At 37.0% G+C, this 15,467-nt stretch overlaps 1 protein-coding gene across 3 annotated transcripts; it reads left to right on the plus strand.

Moving 5' to 3' along the window:
• The first annotated feature begins 2,770 nt into the window (after window positions 1–2,770).
• On the plus strand, window positions 2,771–9,074 carry LOC122006079. 3 transcript variants are annotated; one of them, XM_042561413.1, is made up of 3 exons: window positions 2,771–3,089; window positions 6,641–7,120; window positions 7,223–9,074. In XM_042561413.1, exons 2-3 carry the CDS (start codon window positions 6,904–6,906, stop codon window positions 8,776–8,778), a joined length of 1,773 nt encoding a protein of 590 aa, XP_042417347.1. In that variant the 5' UTR covers window positions 2,771–3,089; window positions 6,641–6,903; the 3' UTR covers window positions 8,779–9,074. The 3 variants fall into 3 exon arrangements, with proteins under 3 accessions (XP_042417347.1, XP_042417345.1, XP_042417346.1); XM_042561411.1 differs by having other exon boundaries at window positions 6,641–9,074; XM_042561412.1 differs by having other exon boundaries at window positions 2,771–3,023; window positions 6,641–9,074.
• Window positions 9,075–15,467: the final 6,393 nt, after the last annotated feature.

Genomic DNA, 15,467 nt, shown 5'->3' on the forward strand with positions numbered 1-15,467 from the left:
TAATCACCGACATCCTTCATGCCTCTACCTTGGATCCTGACATCACCTAAGACTCACTCTCATTCACTAATATCATTCATGTCTTGGCTCCGGACCGGATCCTAATTATAGGGATCTTTTATGAAAAATAATATATAAATGCAGCAGAAAAAATGATCCCTCCATAGATGTATGTGAATATAGTATACAAAGTATGATAGAATGACTACATTTATTGCATGAACCGTATAATCCCGGCAGTAACTTTGATTCGGTAGATCTATCAGAATGGTCGCACCTTTTCGATATCCATATGAACACATTTCATGTTCGTCGCACGAACTAGGTTTTGGAGAAGAACCACCTTCAGTTTGCTAGCAACTTGGAGGGTTTGGCCAAGAAAAAAAGAAAAAGAAAATTAAAATGATTCACACGAAAATGCATACCACACTAACTAAACACATCGTCTAGCTGTGTCTCGACTTGATTTGGAGCTTCGGCCAAAGATCAGTTCAGTTTTGGTCGGATGCCAATAGTTTAAAAGAAATACTTAGTCGTATTGGGATTCAAAATTTAGTTATTTTGTTCTCACCAAATCAATCTATCTATTATTTTCAAATGAGAAGAGATTTAGGATATAGAATTCGAGTGAGTGTAGACGATATGATGGCTTATACGAGTAGCCTAGCGGTGTCAAGTAAGCTGGATTGCCCGTGACACAGGACACGACCTGATCCAATACAACATGGATTAGCATGAAGCCATTTAAAATTCAAGCCAAAACTCGACCAGGGAGAGAAAGGGTAGAACTGTCATTTATTTGGCCCACAAGTTGTGCTGGACCCAAATTCAAGCCATGCCAAGCACAAATATAAAATTGTATCTAACACGACCAGAGTTGTGTGGTTTGACAATAATACCAAAACTCTCCAAATAATAATTAGCATGAAGCGTTTTTTTTTTTTATCAAATTAAATTTAGAATTGCCAAAATATTCTCATTTTTTTGTAAAAATATTTAATTAGTATCATTTAATCAATTTATTTTCTTTTTCTTTTAATTTTCCTTAATTTTTAGATTTTTAAAAATTACATAAGCATGACTTTTAAGCATACTTAAAAGTACAATATAATTAAGTCGGTAATCAAAATAATTTAAATGATTTAAATATTAACAATGAAATAGTCTTTGGAGATTTCTAGATAAAAAATTTGACATGATTCATGATGATTAAAAAAATCTATTATTGATACTAGATTTATTTTTAAATTTACTCTGACTCATTCAAATGGCATAGTACAGTTTCAAAGAGAAGTTTAATGAAAAAAAGTAGTCAAGTCCACTGTATTTTGAATTTATTAAATTTAAAGGGGTAATTGCACAAATTGATAAAATAAAAAAAATAAAATAAGGTTTATCATATTATTTTTTATTTATTAAATATGTTTTTTTTCAGATTTATAATAATTTCCATTAAAATTATATTAAGTCAATTGCACCCTATATTAATATGACAAATATTTATGAACAAAATTTGATATTCAATTTAGTAAAAATTTATTTATATTCATTTAATATATGTAAAATTAATTAAATAAATAAATTTAATAATTAGTTAAGTTAAATAAATAAGTTTGAATAAATATATATTTAGTTTGCTAATATTTGATAATAATATTTATAAATAATATTGGTGTACAATATTTAAGAATAATATTTATAAACTATTCATTAACAAAACACTTTTAGCGTACTAAATAAATAAAAAATCTCTAAAACAAATATGTATAATATTTATAAACTATTCATGAACAAATTTGAATTATCAAATTTAATCATCAATCAAATAAAAATTAAACATGAATTGATGAGAGCTCAATAATATTTAAATACATCAAGTTCAAGCTAAAATTAAAACAACCTTAAGCTAATAAAATTAAATCAAACTAAATTTTAACAATTATTTCAATGACTTAATTCCTTTTTAACTCAGTATATCTCAATTATTTTATCAAGCAAATTTTAAAACTCAACTTACTTATTTACAATCCTATATATTATAATAGTTTTGATTAAATTTATTTTATATAATGATAATTTTGATTAAAATTATTTAATTATATTTAAATTATGTAGAATATTATAATAATTTTAATCAAATTATCATAACAATATTAAAATAATAATATATATTTTTTTAAAAAAAAAAGATGAACGTTTTAAAAAAAAATTTAATATGTGTACTATTTTATTTTATTTTTCTAAAAAATAATTATCATAAAGAATTCCTTTACCATTTTTAAAGTACAATATTTATTCTCCGAAAACTTTCCGGACCGCCACGTGTCGCATCGGCAGCGAATCCGCAGTGACGGGCCTCCTATCCGCCGCATCCGCAAGCCCTCACGCGCGTGGGCCCCGCGACTGTGGAATTCCTGGCGCCCCCTAACGTGCGCGCGTGCCCTCAACCCAACCGAAAGCTCCTGGATATTTAGCAGGGAGCATTTCATTTTGCTACCCATCTTATCAATTTTCTCAATCCGGCCCTTAATTTTTCTAAATACGTATTTTTTTACCTTTCGAAATTTGAAAAATCTTAGAATTTTCCTCTGAGCTGAGCGACTCTTCGCTTTATATTTTCTGACGAAACCAAAGGCGCTTTTTATTATTATTATTTTCGTTCAATTTTAAAATATATATTTTTCCTAATTTTAATATTTATAAAATTCTTTAGAAGGGCAATGTCGGGTTTTTACTCTAATTTATTTTAAGCTTCCGTTCTCGATTTGCCTTTCCGAACGGTGACGCGCCGTAGAAAGCGTCGTTGTTCTTTCTTCCTTTCTTCTGTCCGCTTGTTTCCGCTCTCCGCGTCTCCAAACAATCCGCGAGTAGAAGCTGACTAAACCCTAGTTCCTGATCCGCGGCGACTCCAAGATCTCCGTCTGTTAGATCGCTTCTTTTGGTCATTTGAGAAGCGCCTATTGCCGTTCTTTGTCTACTCTGCTTTCTTCGGGGAGGAGTAGAGGGAATCTTCTCGTCGTCAGGTATCTTATTCCTCCAGTCGGAGTTTTTGGACAGATGGAGATTGTTATTTGTTTCCTTTCGTTAAGGTAAAAGAAAATTTGATTTTGAGTTCGTTCCTTTCTTCTGTGATATAATTTCGTTCTGATTTAGTTTATTTTCCACTGAAGAATCCTTTTTAATCTTGCTCATAGAAACATAGGGGACTGTGACGCTTATGAAGTTTTTTTTCCCCTTGTTTGGCTTCTGATTTCTTTGAATTTTTTTACCTCGGATAAGTCGCTGAATGGAAAAGGACGATGTTTTCTTCAATAATTTTGTACTGGTCATTTCCTCGTTCATGCTTGTTTTTGGAGCCGTAGTAACTTTTATCTTCACTGATTGATTCAAATCTGTACATTTTTTTTGTTCGATTGGACTAATTTTTTCACCTTGGCTAGTTTCTCCTTATGTTCTTTCTAGGGACGATTTTTTTTTTTTTTATTTTAATACATAGATCAATTCAGTTATTGGATTAATTTGTCTGTCTGTTTGAGCGTCAAGGTAAACAACGGCAGTTGGCTGTAATTTCGTTGCCACAGGAATAATTTTGAGTATGCAGTGGGACTCAGGAACACTTGGCGCCCTTTCTTTAGCTCTTTGAATTAATCTTCACTGGAGAATTAATCTCTTTCGTGCTTTGATGTCTTAGATTAGGATCTGTGCCATATTACTACCTGCTCGATCTTTGTCCGATGCCTATCTTTTCCCTTGTTTCGTTTTAATTTAATTATCTTATTTGGGCGTTTATATAATTTCTGCTCTTAGTTGGTTCGGTGTCTTCCTTGTATCTTCTAGCCTGTTCTAGCGTTCTATCATGGTAACATAAAGTCCAAATAGTTTTGAGCTGTTGTGTTCTGTTGGTTGAGTGTGTTTGTTGGATCTTTTTGTTGTGAAGTATCCAAAAATTTTCTCCCGCTGCTGTGGAAATCTCTTAACAGCCTGACACTCATATCCATAAAGTAGGGTGGGCTAAAGCTCATCTATATAATTGCCTTTTTTAGCTTAAGGGGCACGCGTTCACACAAGATTCTGGAAGCTTTTCCATTTTGACCACTCATTATTTATTTTGTGTATAATATGTTTATCAATATTACTTCTTGTTGAACAATAGATTTAAAATATCTAAAACTCTAATTCACAAATGAAATGCATATCCATGCATCTAACTATTCAATCTATTCTTTTTCTAATTCTACTAATTATTATGGAATAATGCAAAATTCAACTTGTAATCTTGGAAGATTTGTGATTTAGAAAAAAAAACTCTTTTGTGCTTGTTTAGTATATCCCACTTACACACAATTGATATATAGAGAAGAGTAGCTGTAGAGAAGACTTTTGCACACTGTTTTGTCTGTCGTGGTTATCCAACTAATGGAAGTATCTAGGTCAACAAATTTGGAATATTATATGTAATTGCTAGGATCATACTTAAGGGATGATAGCTTCCTGATTTTCTGGGAACAGAGCCTCTTTTGAGTTATGTCACCCTTAAACTTTATATGGTGTGCAGTTACCATTTTCTGTTTACTCTAACAAGGTATACTGAGGTTCGTTTGGCTTTCAAAAGCCTGAGGGTTCTTTTATTTGGTAAAATGAACAGCTTCTGTGCAACTAGATAATCAAAGACATGTCAAGAAGCTCACCACAGAGTTGTGCTTGGTCACTGGGATGTTGCAATGTTGCAGGGATCTTTAACCCAAGGATTTTAAAACTGTAATGCCATTACCGATGACCATAATCATACTTCGGCATAGTTGTTGAAAAGCTTTCTTTCCCAAGGAAATGTAGTCTCCAACAACACATCAAGATTTCATACACCAACTATTTTTTCTGGGAATGGAATGCAACTATCATCCAATTAGTTGTTTTTCATTTCTTTAAAATTAAAATGGAAGGTTGAAATTATTAAAACTAGGTTCTAGCCTTTTTCATTTCTGACTATTTTTTTGGGTAAACAAAGTTCTTCAATGTCCTAGTTCAATTTCACAAAACCAAAGATATTTACATTTCTTTATTTTGATTACTTTAATTTATATTGTGATCAATTCCAATTTTGAGCAATATTGTGACACATGATTTTTGAACTGATATGACTTCAACATTGTTAGTAATAAGTATATAAAATTAAAACCAAAGAATACTATTGTATCATGCTATTCATGAATCATGCATTATCTTGTGTTTAGTCCCAAATTTGACCTTGGTCGTGCTACATGATTCGGAACTAATATTTAGTTCTCTAAAGTCTACATCTTTGAGAAAAAGTACACACAAAATCAAAGCTTACACTTCCATCATGTTATTTACAAATGGCTGAAGAAAATGATTAACTGGTTGAGCCTTGAGATGAATTACACTAGTACCTACCACAAGTAATTTTAAATAACAGCACATTTTCCTCTAATGTCGGTGAAGGATATCTTGAATTTAATGGGGTTGGCATATCTAGTACTAATTGCCCCTTCTTTTACTGGGTTATTTGAACTTTGTATGACGATGTGTATTGCTTCTGAGTCATTTCACAGGTTTCTCTATGTTTTGAACCTAAGGAAGAATTTTAGACTTTCAAATTTTAGTCTTTTGTCTTTCCTTTCAGACTATATATTTATTGTGGACCATTTTTATTGAGGACTGGTCTGAATTATTCCAAGTCAAGGATTTAGATGTTGAAATTTTCAATTTCCCATTTTAGGATGTATTTCTTTGCACATTGCTATGGCAGTATCATTACCTCAAATAGCACTATGCTTGAGTCAAGTATGGCATGGCTTTGACATTAATCATTCATTTATGAGTAACTTTTAGTAACAAGAAAGATTGGGATGCTGATTGTAGGCTACTTCAGGCGTGCTGGATGCTAGAAGATGATGTGGAAATACCCTCAGTTGAAGAATGTTATTTTTTTGCCATTTAGTTTTCAGTTTGTACCTATCGAGATTAAAATTGTCAAATTTAGGAAATAATGATATCATGCAAATTGAGAATTCTGGCAATTATCCTAATTCTGGTTAATTTTTTGCAAAGTTTGGGAACTTCTAATTTGGTAGGATTTAATTTAGTTATAATTTAATGAGCATCTTTGTATTGTACCGTGTTTCATAATCAAGGGCATTTCTTTTCTAGTTTAGTTGATAGAGTCAATTAAAGTGGTGCCTGTTTATGTAATATTCAATCTTTAATTAATATAACTTTCTCCTTAATGATCTCTGTTTGAGGTTGATTTTCTCTCTGTGAGAGAGCTGCACTTTTGCTTCATCAATTTTGTTCCAAATTTTTATGTGGCTTGACTCTTCAATTTTGGTGCTGCATTACAGTATTTTTGCTCTCTGATTTTTTACTCTTCAATTTCCTCTATTGTATCAGTTACGCCCCCACACCTACATTTTTATTGGCAACAAAGAATACTTTTTAGACGACATGGTCTTAGACACCTGATTCAAAATCGTGCTGGATACTCATAAACAAGTTCAAGGGACATACTTTTGCTTGTTCTTTGCTTAAATAATTGCTAATATGCATTCATAACATGATTTGGTAGTATGCATTTTACATATATTCTTACCGTTTTCTGAAAAGATTGTCTTTCCTATTACAGGCTCTCTTGTTAACTGCCGTCGATGACATTGTTGGCCGAAGCTGTGTGTCTGTTTGTTTGACTTGAGGGTTTATTGATCATCTCACCTTAGTACCAAATTTTGCATAATGGACCGTCGTGATACATCTGGCTTTGTCAGTGGAGGTTGCGGTCCTTCATTAAAGTATTTTTCAGGAATGTTTTCTTAACTTCGAGTCCTGGAAGACAGGTTGTCTGGTTCTTTTTCCATCAAGTTTGGTTGATAAAGAGATACTCTCAATAATATGGCGGACGAGAGCATGCTCTCTATGGATTTTACTACAAACCTCCCCACATTTGGTTTCTGGAGCACAATGCAATCAGCAGATCACTGCAGCACTGGTGACAAAACATCACTTGATCTCCTTCAAAATCTGCATGATTCCGATCCCATCATAGAAGAGACGACATGGGAGTTCAAGAAATTTAATGAAATTAAGAATTTGGGATATCCCTTGCTAGGTCAGTCGTCAAGTTGTTCATATGTCTGCAAGACGATCTCAACATCTGTTTCCACTGCATCTTTGATTCAGGAAACTGAAGAAGACTCCTCTGTGAATGTAGGACTGGATATGCAGCTTCACCTTGGCGGGCAGAATAGCTTGAGTCCCGATAAATCATCAGTGAATGATTTGAAGGTGTATCATACTGGACATCTGCTCGACTTGGAATTAAGTCTATCGATTGTATCTTCTGCATCTGCTCCATCCATTGCCGAGACAATCACAGACCCAAAACTGAATAGCTCAAGCGACTCTGTGTTTGCAAACCAGGCGCTGTCTAGCAATGAGGAAGGATCGGCTCATTGTTGGATATTTGGGGCTTGTCTTCAACCGTGTGCAGTCAACTTAGAAACATCTAGCAGCTTTTCTTCTGAAAGGAAAGAGTGCGCCGAAGCTGATTCGACTTCGGTTGTTCTGAATGGAAAATCAACCACAATGCAGGCAGTGGATAAACCGGTTACCTGTACTTCCGGGGCTTCTAATTCTCAGAAACACAAAAATAGGATAAGTATCTGTTCGTTCCAGGGATGCACTAAAGGAGCAAGAGGTGCTTCTGGTTTATGTATAGCTCATGGCGGCGGACAGAGATGCCACCGACTTGGCTGTCAGAAGGGAGCAGAAGGCAGGACGATATATTGCAAAGCACATGGAGGCGGTCGTCGATGCCAACTTCTTGGGTGCACAAAAAGTGCTGAAGGTCGTACAGACTACTGCATTGCACATGGTGGTGGTCGGCGCTGCAGCCATCCAAGTTGCACCCGTGCTGCGAGAGGAAAATCTGGTTTATGCATTAGGCATGGTGGTGGTAAAAGGTGCCAGTGGGAGAATTGCACAAAGAGCGCAGAAGGTTCTTCGGGCCTCTGCATTGCCCACGGTGGTGGAAGGCGTTGCCAGATCGAGGATTGTACAAAGGGTGCTCAGGGTGGCACACTGCTCTGTAAGGCACATGGCGGCGGGAAGAGGTGCACATTTCTGGGCTGTACAAAAGGGGCTGAGGGGAGCACTTCCTTGTGTAAAGGACATGGTGGAGGTAAACGCTGTTCGTATCACGGTGGAGGTGTGTGCCCAAAGAGTGTGCATGGGGGAACTCCATTCTGTGTAGCCCATGGCGGCGGAAAGAGGTGTGCTGTCTCTGGGTGTCCTAGAAGTGCTAGAGGGCGGACTAGTTTCTGTGTTGGTCACGGTGGTGGAAAACGGTGCAAGTTCGAAGGATGTGAGAAGAGTGCACAAGGTAGTACCGACTTTTGTAAAGCACATGGAGGAGGCAGACGATGTTCGTGGGGTCAACCTGGCTCAAACTTTGGTGCTGGCGAGCCAGTCTGCAATAAGCTTGCGAGGGGTAAAATTGTTCTCTGTGCTGCACACAGCGCCCTGGTGCAGGACCACCGAGTTCGAGGTGGCATCATACTTGGGTCAACCACTATCCCATATCCAGTGCATCACCTGACATCTCAGTTTGGGTTTTCTGCTCCAGAAGGCAGAGTGCGAGGAGCGAATTTAATACCAACGCTTGCGAGTCGTTCAGGGTTTGGCGATAACATTGGGGATCAAAGAACCGCAGTTACTTCAAACCATGGAGCTTCACACATCTCAAACGCAACGTATCTGTGGATGTAATGATTAGCGACTACTTTCCATTAGGTGTATCTTGTGCTTTGTTTGTTGGATTTTTGTACTTGTGATTGGCTCGCGGCGCCAGCCAGAAAATCCAATAAGATTTGTAAACAAAATTAGGTAAACTTGACTTGATAAACCATGTTAGTTTACACTACTTTCTTGTCGTCGAGCATGGCATACATGCTATTATTGTGTGAAATTGTGAGATTATATTGGTAAGCTACATGCTGCTTTTGCAAACTGCTTATGAGGTTTGATAAGATAACTAGTTTCAAGGTTTAAGTGATGTTCTTGATCATGTTATTCTTTGTTTTCTATTGACATTGCATAAATGGCATAATCCCCAATTCCTTGTGATGCAATATTTCATTCGATTTGATAAATGGAAGTGTATCATCATTAACTGAATTATAAATTGAGATTTGAGAACCACTCCTAAATTTGAAACCTTCCTGCCTATTTGTAGGTGTCCACTTCATTGCTAGGATTTGCAGTGATTCTTGAGGCGCGATGATTTGCGGCGGCGAGCAAGACTGGTCCCGCTGATTGAACCCCATTAGCTATTCCGATTGCCCGAAGATCATTCTTCTGATAATGTCGCACAACAGATCCTTTGGACCATTTAGAGCAGTGAGTTTAACTTTTTTTAGTGACTTTAATTTCGATTGTCATCTTTCTGTTTGTTTTTTCACCTTTATTTTTATTATCATTATTATTTTATTTTAATTTTTTTAAGTGACATGAAGTCAAATTTATATTGATTAATCCTAAAACTGATTCGATTCTACAAAATTTTTTATTAGTCGGATAAATTAAAAAATGTTTATAACGAATAATCTATCAATCCAATCGTCTATTAAAAAAAAATTATCCATTAATTTGTTAAAATTGAAACACAATGTTTTATTATTTAAAATGATGCTTCAGAATTCAACAAATAAATTGCTTGCTGGGTTTATGAAACAAAAGACAAAAAGGTCATTAAAAAATAATCATGTCAAATTGTAGGGCGGTTCTCAATAATAGGGTATGCCCTACCATCTGAAAGTACTTAAATTGCTTGGAACCGTAAAATAAGAACCGATGGAATCACATAAAATCACAGAATCTATATAATCGTATTTATTATTTAAAATGATGCTTCAGAATTTAACAAAAACAATGCTAAATTGCTTGTTGGCTTTATGGAACAAAAGATAAAAGGTCACTGAAGGTAATCATGTCAAATCGTAGGACGATCCTGAATAGTAAGATATGCCTTACAATTTGAAAGTACCTAGGGGTGTTTAATTTGGGGGAATACAAGTAGAGAATGAGAATAGCAATCAATGTTAGTGTTTGGTTTACAATAATGAGAATACAAATGAGGAAATGATGTTAGGACCTTCGGATGGCGGCTAGAGAGGGGGGTGTGAATAGCCGACCCCAAATTCTCGTTTCTTCCTACAATTTGAGTTAGCGCAGCGAAAATAAAAAGTAGAAACGAAAATGAAGAAGATCAAACCTCAAACGCGACGATATAACGAGGTTCGGAGATGATACTCCTACTCCTCGGCGTGTCCGTAAGGTGGACGAATCCTATCAATCCGTGGGTGGATGAGACCCCGGAAAACCGGCTAATAAAAACTCCTTCTGGGTGGAGAAACCTCGCCACAATCTCTCTTGCAACAACAAGATCGGAGTACAAGAAATACAGCAAGAAGCCAAGAACAATATGAATGTAAAAACACTAGTTTGCTTGCCTTCTTGTCGACTGTTGATGAAGCAACAACTTCACGGATGCCAACCACAGCACAGCAGCAACTGTTCAGTTGGAAACTCAGACGAGGGAAGCTCACACGAAGCTTCAGGGATGAAGAGCTCAGCAAAGCTCAGATCGCAAGGAGGAAGAGTAGTAAGTACTATTCCCAACAGTAGAGGCCCTCCACCTTATATCAAAACCTGCAAAGAAGAAGACAGAAATCTAGCCGTTGTGTCTCAACGGCTAGGCCTGGACCGATCAGGCTCCACCCTGATCGGTCTAGGATGTCTCTGATTGGTCAGGGGACCGATCAGGCCCTACGCTGATCGGTCCCCAGACCGATCCCAACTCTCACAGAGAGTTGGTTGCGATCCCTGATCGGTCTGTGGACCGATCAGCCTTCTTACTGATTGGTCACCAGACCGATCAGATAACTCACAGAAAGTTTCTGTGTGGATACTGATCGGTCACCAGATCGATCAGATGACCTAGTGTTTCACTGGATCGGTCAGCAGACCGATCCAGATACCCATAGTATCACTGGATCGGTCAACAGACCGACCCAATTTCCCAGCCTTAAACCTAAAGCCTTCCTGATCTAGAGAACGAGCTACCGAGCCCTCTCTGACCTAGTCCGGAGAACGAGCTACCGAGCCCTCTCCGACTTCCACGTCCGGTCCAGAGAACGAGCTACTGAGCCCTCTCTGACCTAGTCCGGAGAACGAGCTACCGAGCCCTCTCCGACTTCGTCCGGTCCAGAGAACGAGCTACCGAGCTCTCTCTGACTTCCACGTCCGGTCCAGAGAACGAGCTACCCAGCCCTCTCTGACCTAGTCCGGAGAACGAGCTACCGAGCCCTCTCCGACTTCGTCCAGTCCAGAGAACGAGCTACCGAGCCCTCTCTGACCTAGTCCGGAGAACGAGCTACCGAGCCCTCTCCGACTCCATCCAGTTCAGAGAACGAGCTACCGAGCCCTCTCCGACCTCCCATGCCAAGCTTCCATACTTGGACTCTTCCCCGTGCCAAGCTCCCTGCTTGGACTTTTCCCGTGCCAAGCTCCCTGCTTGGACTTTTCCGTGCCAAGTCTCCATCCTTGGACTTTTCCCGTGCCAAGCTCCCTGCTTGGACTTTTCCCGTGCCAAGTCTCCATACTTGGACTTTTCCCGAATCAGGTCAACTCAAGTTGGGTCAACCAGATCAACCTTGACCAAAGGTTGCACCCACAATCCCCCAAGTTCCTATTCTTGTCACACATCAAAATGCAACTTCTCTATTCTTGTCAAACATCAAAATATATCTCGAGTCAGGTCAACTCGAGTCGGGTCACCCAGGTCAACCTTGACCTAAGGTTGCACCAACAAATGATTCTTTATTAGTGGGTAATGGTTCATTCCCATGTCCCACCCCTTCAATCATCTATTTCTGTATTTGCAGTAATCAAAATTTCCCCTTAATACCAAAACTGGCCTTAACCTAATATTTCTCATCTCCTCTCCTCTGTTTGTAGTTGCTCTCGAACGAAGCCGACGTCGCTCTCGAACGACGTCGAACGCCGCCACCTCGCCGAATGCCGCCACCTCGCTGAACGCGGCCACCTCGCCAGGGATTCAAAGATCCCCTTCCTCCCAGAACCCGAACTCCTCCGCCTTCCCCAATAGCGTCGTACCGGTGACCTAGGTATTCCGACACGATCACGAACTGCTGCATCTCCTCCCCACGCTCACCACCAGGTACCCCTTCAATGTAATGTCTTTTCCTCTCGATTGTAGGAGATCATCCTCTACTTAAGATAGAGGTGTTATATTCATCCTCTACTTAAGAAAGAGCCATAGTTTGTATACAGTGATATCAGTTTTATAGCTCAGTGATAGAGTCTCTTCGGATTTCTTATGATCCTTTGAATAATAATCAACAGGAAAGAAACTCATTTTATAGATAAGTAAAGCGAAATTTTGATAAATATATTTTATTTGTCATTAGCATCTAGGTGAAACGGCAAATACAATTTTATTTTATTTATCAGTAACTACACAACAACCCTAGTGTTTATAATCCTTTGCCTTCATTTGGTGACTATATTACTTATTCAACTAGACATGATTTTTTTTTTGCTATTAAACTTTGTGTCCTTGTTACATATCCTCATTAGTTATGCATTAGTTTCTATTTGTTTCTCTTATATTTCATTGATGTTTTATTACTTGTATTGTTGTAGAAAAATATGGTTACACATGTTATACTTATGGTTGTGTTGGTTCTCATATTCTATCAACATTCGTATCAAATATATCGACGTACTAAGATTTGCCGAATAAAAAATAAGGAAGAAAAACGAATTAAGCGAATGCAATGTATATTTAATCTTACAAAAGAGAGTGTTGTGCTGCATTTTGTGTTAGTGAACTCCGTATGGATAAGAGAACCTTTGGGATATTATATGATATGGTAAGAGACATTGGGGGATTAAAAGACACAAGAAATGCATCCGTTGATGAAATTGTTGCATTTTTTATCTATATTCTGGCACATCACAAGAAAAACAGAACAATTAGTCTACTTTTTCATCGAAGTCAAGAGACTGTGAGTCGTCACTTCAATCTGTGTCTTCATGCAATTTTGAAGCTTCACCACATATTACTCAAAACACCAGAACCTATATCTGAAAACTGTGAAGATGATAGATGGAAACCATTTAAGGTAATAACATATGATAAGTATTTAGTAACATGGTAGGGTCATTATGTTTTAGTAGTATTTCTTTTTAATTCATTTGATTATTATAGGGTTGCTTAGGTGCGTTAGACGATACTTTTATTCCAGTGACACCTCCTAAAGAAGAAAAACAACATTATCGCACAATGAAAGGAGGTATAGCGACAAATGTGTTGGGAGTATGTTCCCCAAATATGCAATTTATATATGTGTTACCTGGATGGGAAGGTTCTGCTCACGATGGTCATGTTCTTCGTGATGCCATTAGTAGGCCTACTGGGCTTAAAGTTCCTCAAGGTATACATAAAAAAGTTGTGAATTAACCAATTACCTTAATTTTTATTGTAGTCTTACATTTAGTATTGTTTTATTGCCGAAGGTTGTTCCTATTTGGTGGATGCTGGTTATTATAATTTTTTTGGATTTCTTGCGTCTTATCGTGGACATAGGTATCATCTTAATGAGCTTGATGGTCATCGGCCCGAGACTCCGAAAGAATATTTTAATATGAAGTACTCTAGAGCAAGAAATGTAATCGAGAGGTGTTTTGGTTTGTTGAAGGGCCGTTGGAAAATTCTAGCATCCCCTTCTTTTTTCCCAATACAAACCCAAGTCCATATTATTATTTCCTGTTGTCTATTTCATAATTTGATTCGCAAATTTATGAGTACATATCCTCAGGAATCTATACAGGATGATGAAGAAAGCGAAGATGAGGAAAGTGATGATGATGATGAAGTGGAATACATACAAACAATTGCCCCAACTGACCAGTGGAATACGTTCAGGAATAATATGACAATTGAAATGTTTAATAATTGGAGAAATGTTGTTTTTAATATGAGTTGACTATTGCATATGTTTGTGCTTTTGTTGTATTTTGATTAGAACATTTTCAATGTGATGTAGGATTTTGTATAACTCTGCTATCTGCCTTATATACCGCCTAACTGTTTCAACATTATTTGATATTTATGTTTTTGAGTTGTTATATAATGTGTATAATTATATTATTATGATTTTGGAATTTGTATTTATTGAACGATAGTATAATGAAAAGCAGTGCAGTGGATGCCCATAACTAAGAGACAAATGATGTGGAATATGGAAGAGACAAGAATAAGCGGTTTTGGATAGAGGAGGAAAGTTGGGTCTTAATTATATGTTTACAAGATATGACCATAGATTCTCTTTGGAAAACAGAGGGTGGTTTTAAGAATAATTACATGAACGAAATAAAAAGATTGATAGTGTAAAAGTTACCCCAGTTGATAATCGAAGTGAAGCACATTGACTCTAGGATCAAGTTCTTGAAGGGAAGGTACCATGCTATTAATGAAATGTGCAAGCAGAGTGGATGTTCTTGGAATGATGTTGAAAAAAAAATTGCATGTGAATTTATATGGTATACCGAATGAATTAAGGTATGTTAATTCATGAGTTTTATTTTGCAATTTTATAATATTGTATGTTGTACTTTTTTTTCAAACTCCGCTCTGGCTACTGTTTCTTTTTATTTATAGTTGCAGGGGAACTTTGTTTGATTTGCACCATGTTTACTAGAGCTTAAATGTCGTATTTATCCTAGAGTAGAATACCATTGCAGATTCAGACACAGTATTGTTACTGCCTAGCCGTCTATATTCTAGCTGGTTTGTCCTAAGTTCATGACACAGTACACATGAAATTCTAACTAGCAGCATCCACAAAGATAAGTCTATTTAAGTACATCAACGTAGACAAAATAGATCAGTTCTTGTGTGCTACTAAATAGAGGCTCAATTTGATTGCATAAGCATGTGTGCTATCAGACAACCAAACAACACTACAGAAACATAGTTCTGCATAAGCCAAACAAAATAGATCAGTTCTTGAACCCTTCATGAATCTGTAATTAAAAGGCTATGTTGTTATTTTATGTAAAATCTAATTGCAATGTTGGCTTTGTATTTTTTTTTTTTACAGATTCATAAAGATGCTAAGGGCTTGTATAATGTCTCATTCCCTTACTTTACGGATTTGGATATTGTGTATAACAAGAATCTAGCGATGGGGGATATGGCTGAAGATTCACTTGCTGCTGAGCAGAATTTAGGAGATGTTACTTTGACTATGACAGACGAGAGTGATTCTAACACTGAAATTGAATTTTTATCTACCATGGAGTCACTGCCATCTAATTCTTCCAGTTCACGTGCTGCCAAAAAAAAAATGCCCTCATCAAGTTCATAAAGC

Source organism: Zingiber officinale, chromosome 7B (genome assembly GCF_018446385.1).
Source record: "Zingiber officinale cultivar Zhangliang chromosome 7B, Zo_v1.1, whole genome shotgun sequence".
NCBI classification, from domain to species: domain Eukaryota; kingdom Viridiplantae; phylum Streptophyta; class Magnoliopsida; order Zingiberales; family Zingiberaceae; genus Zingiber; species Zingiber officinale.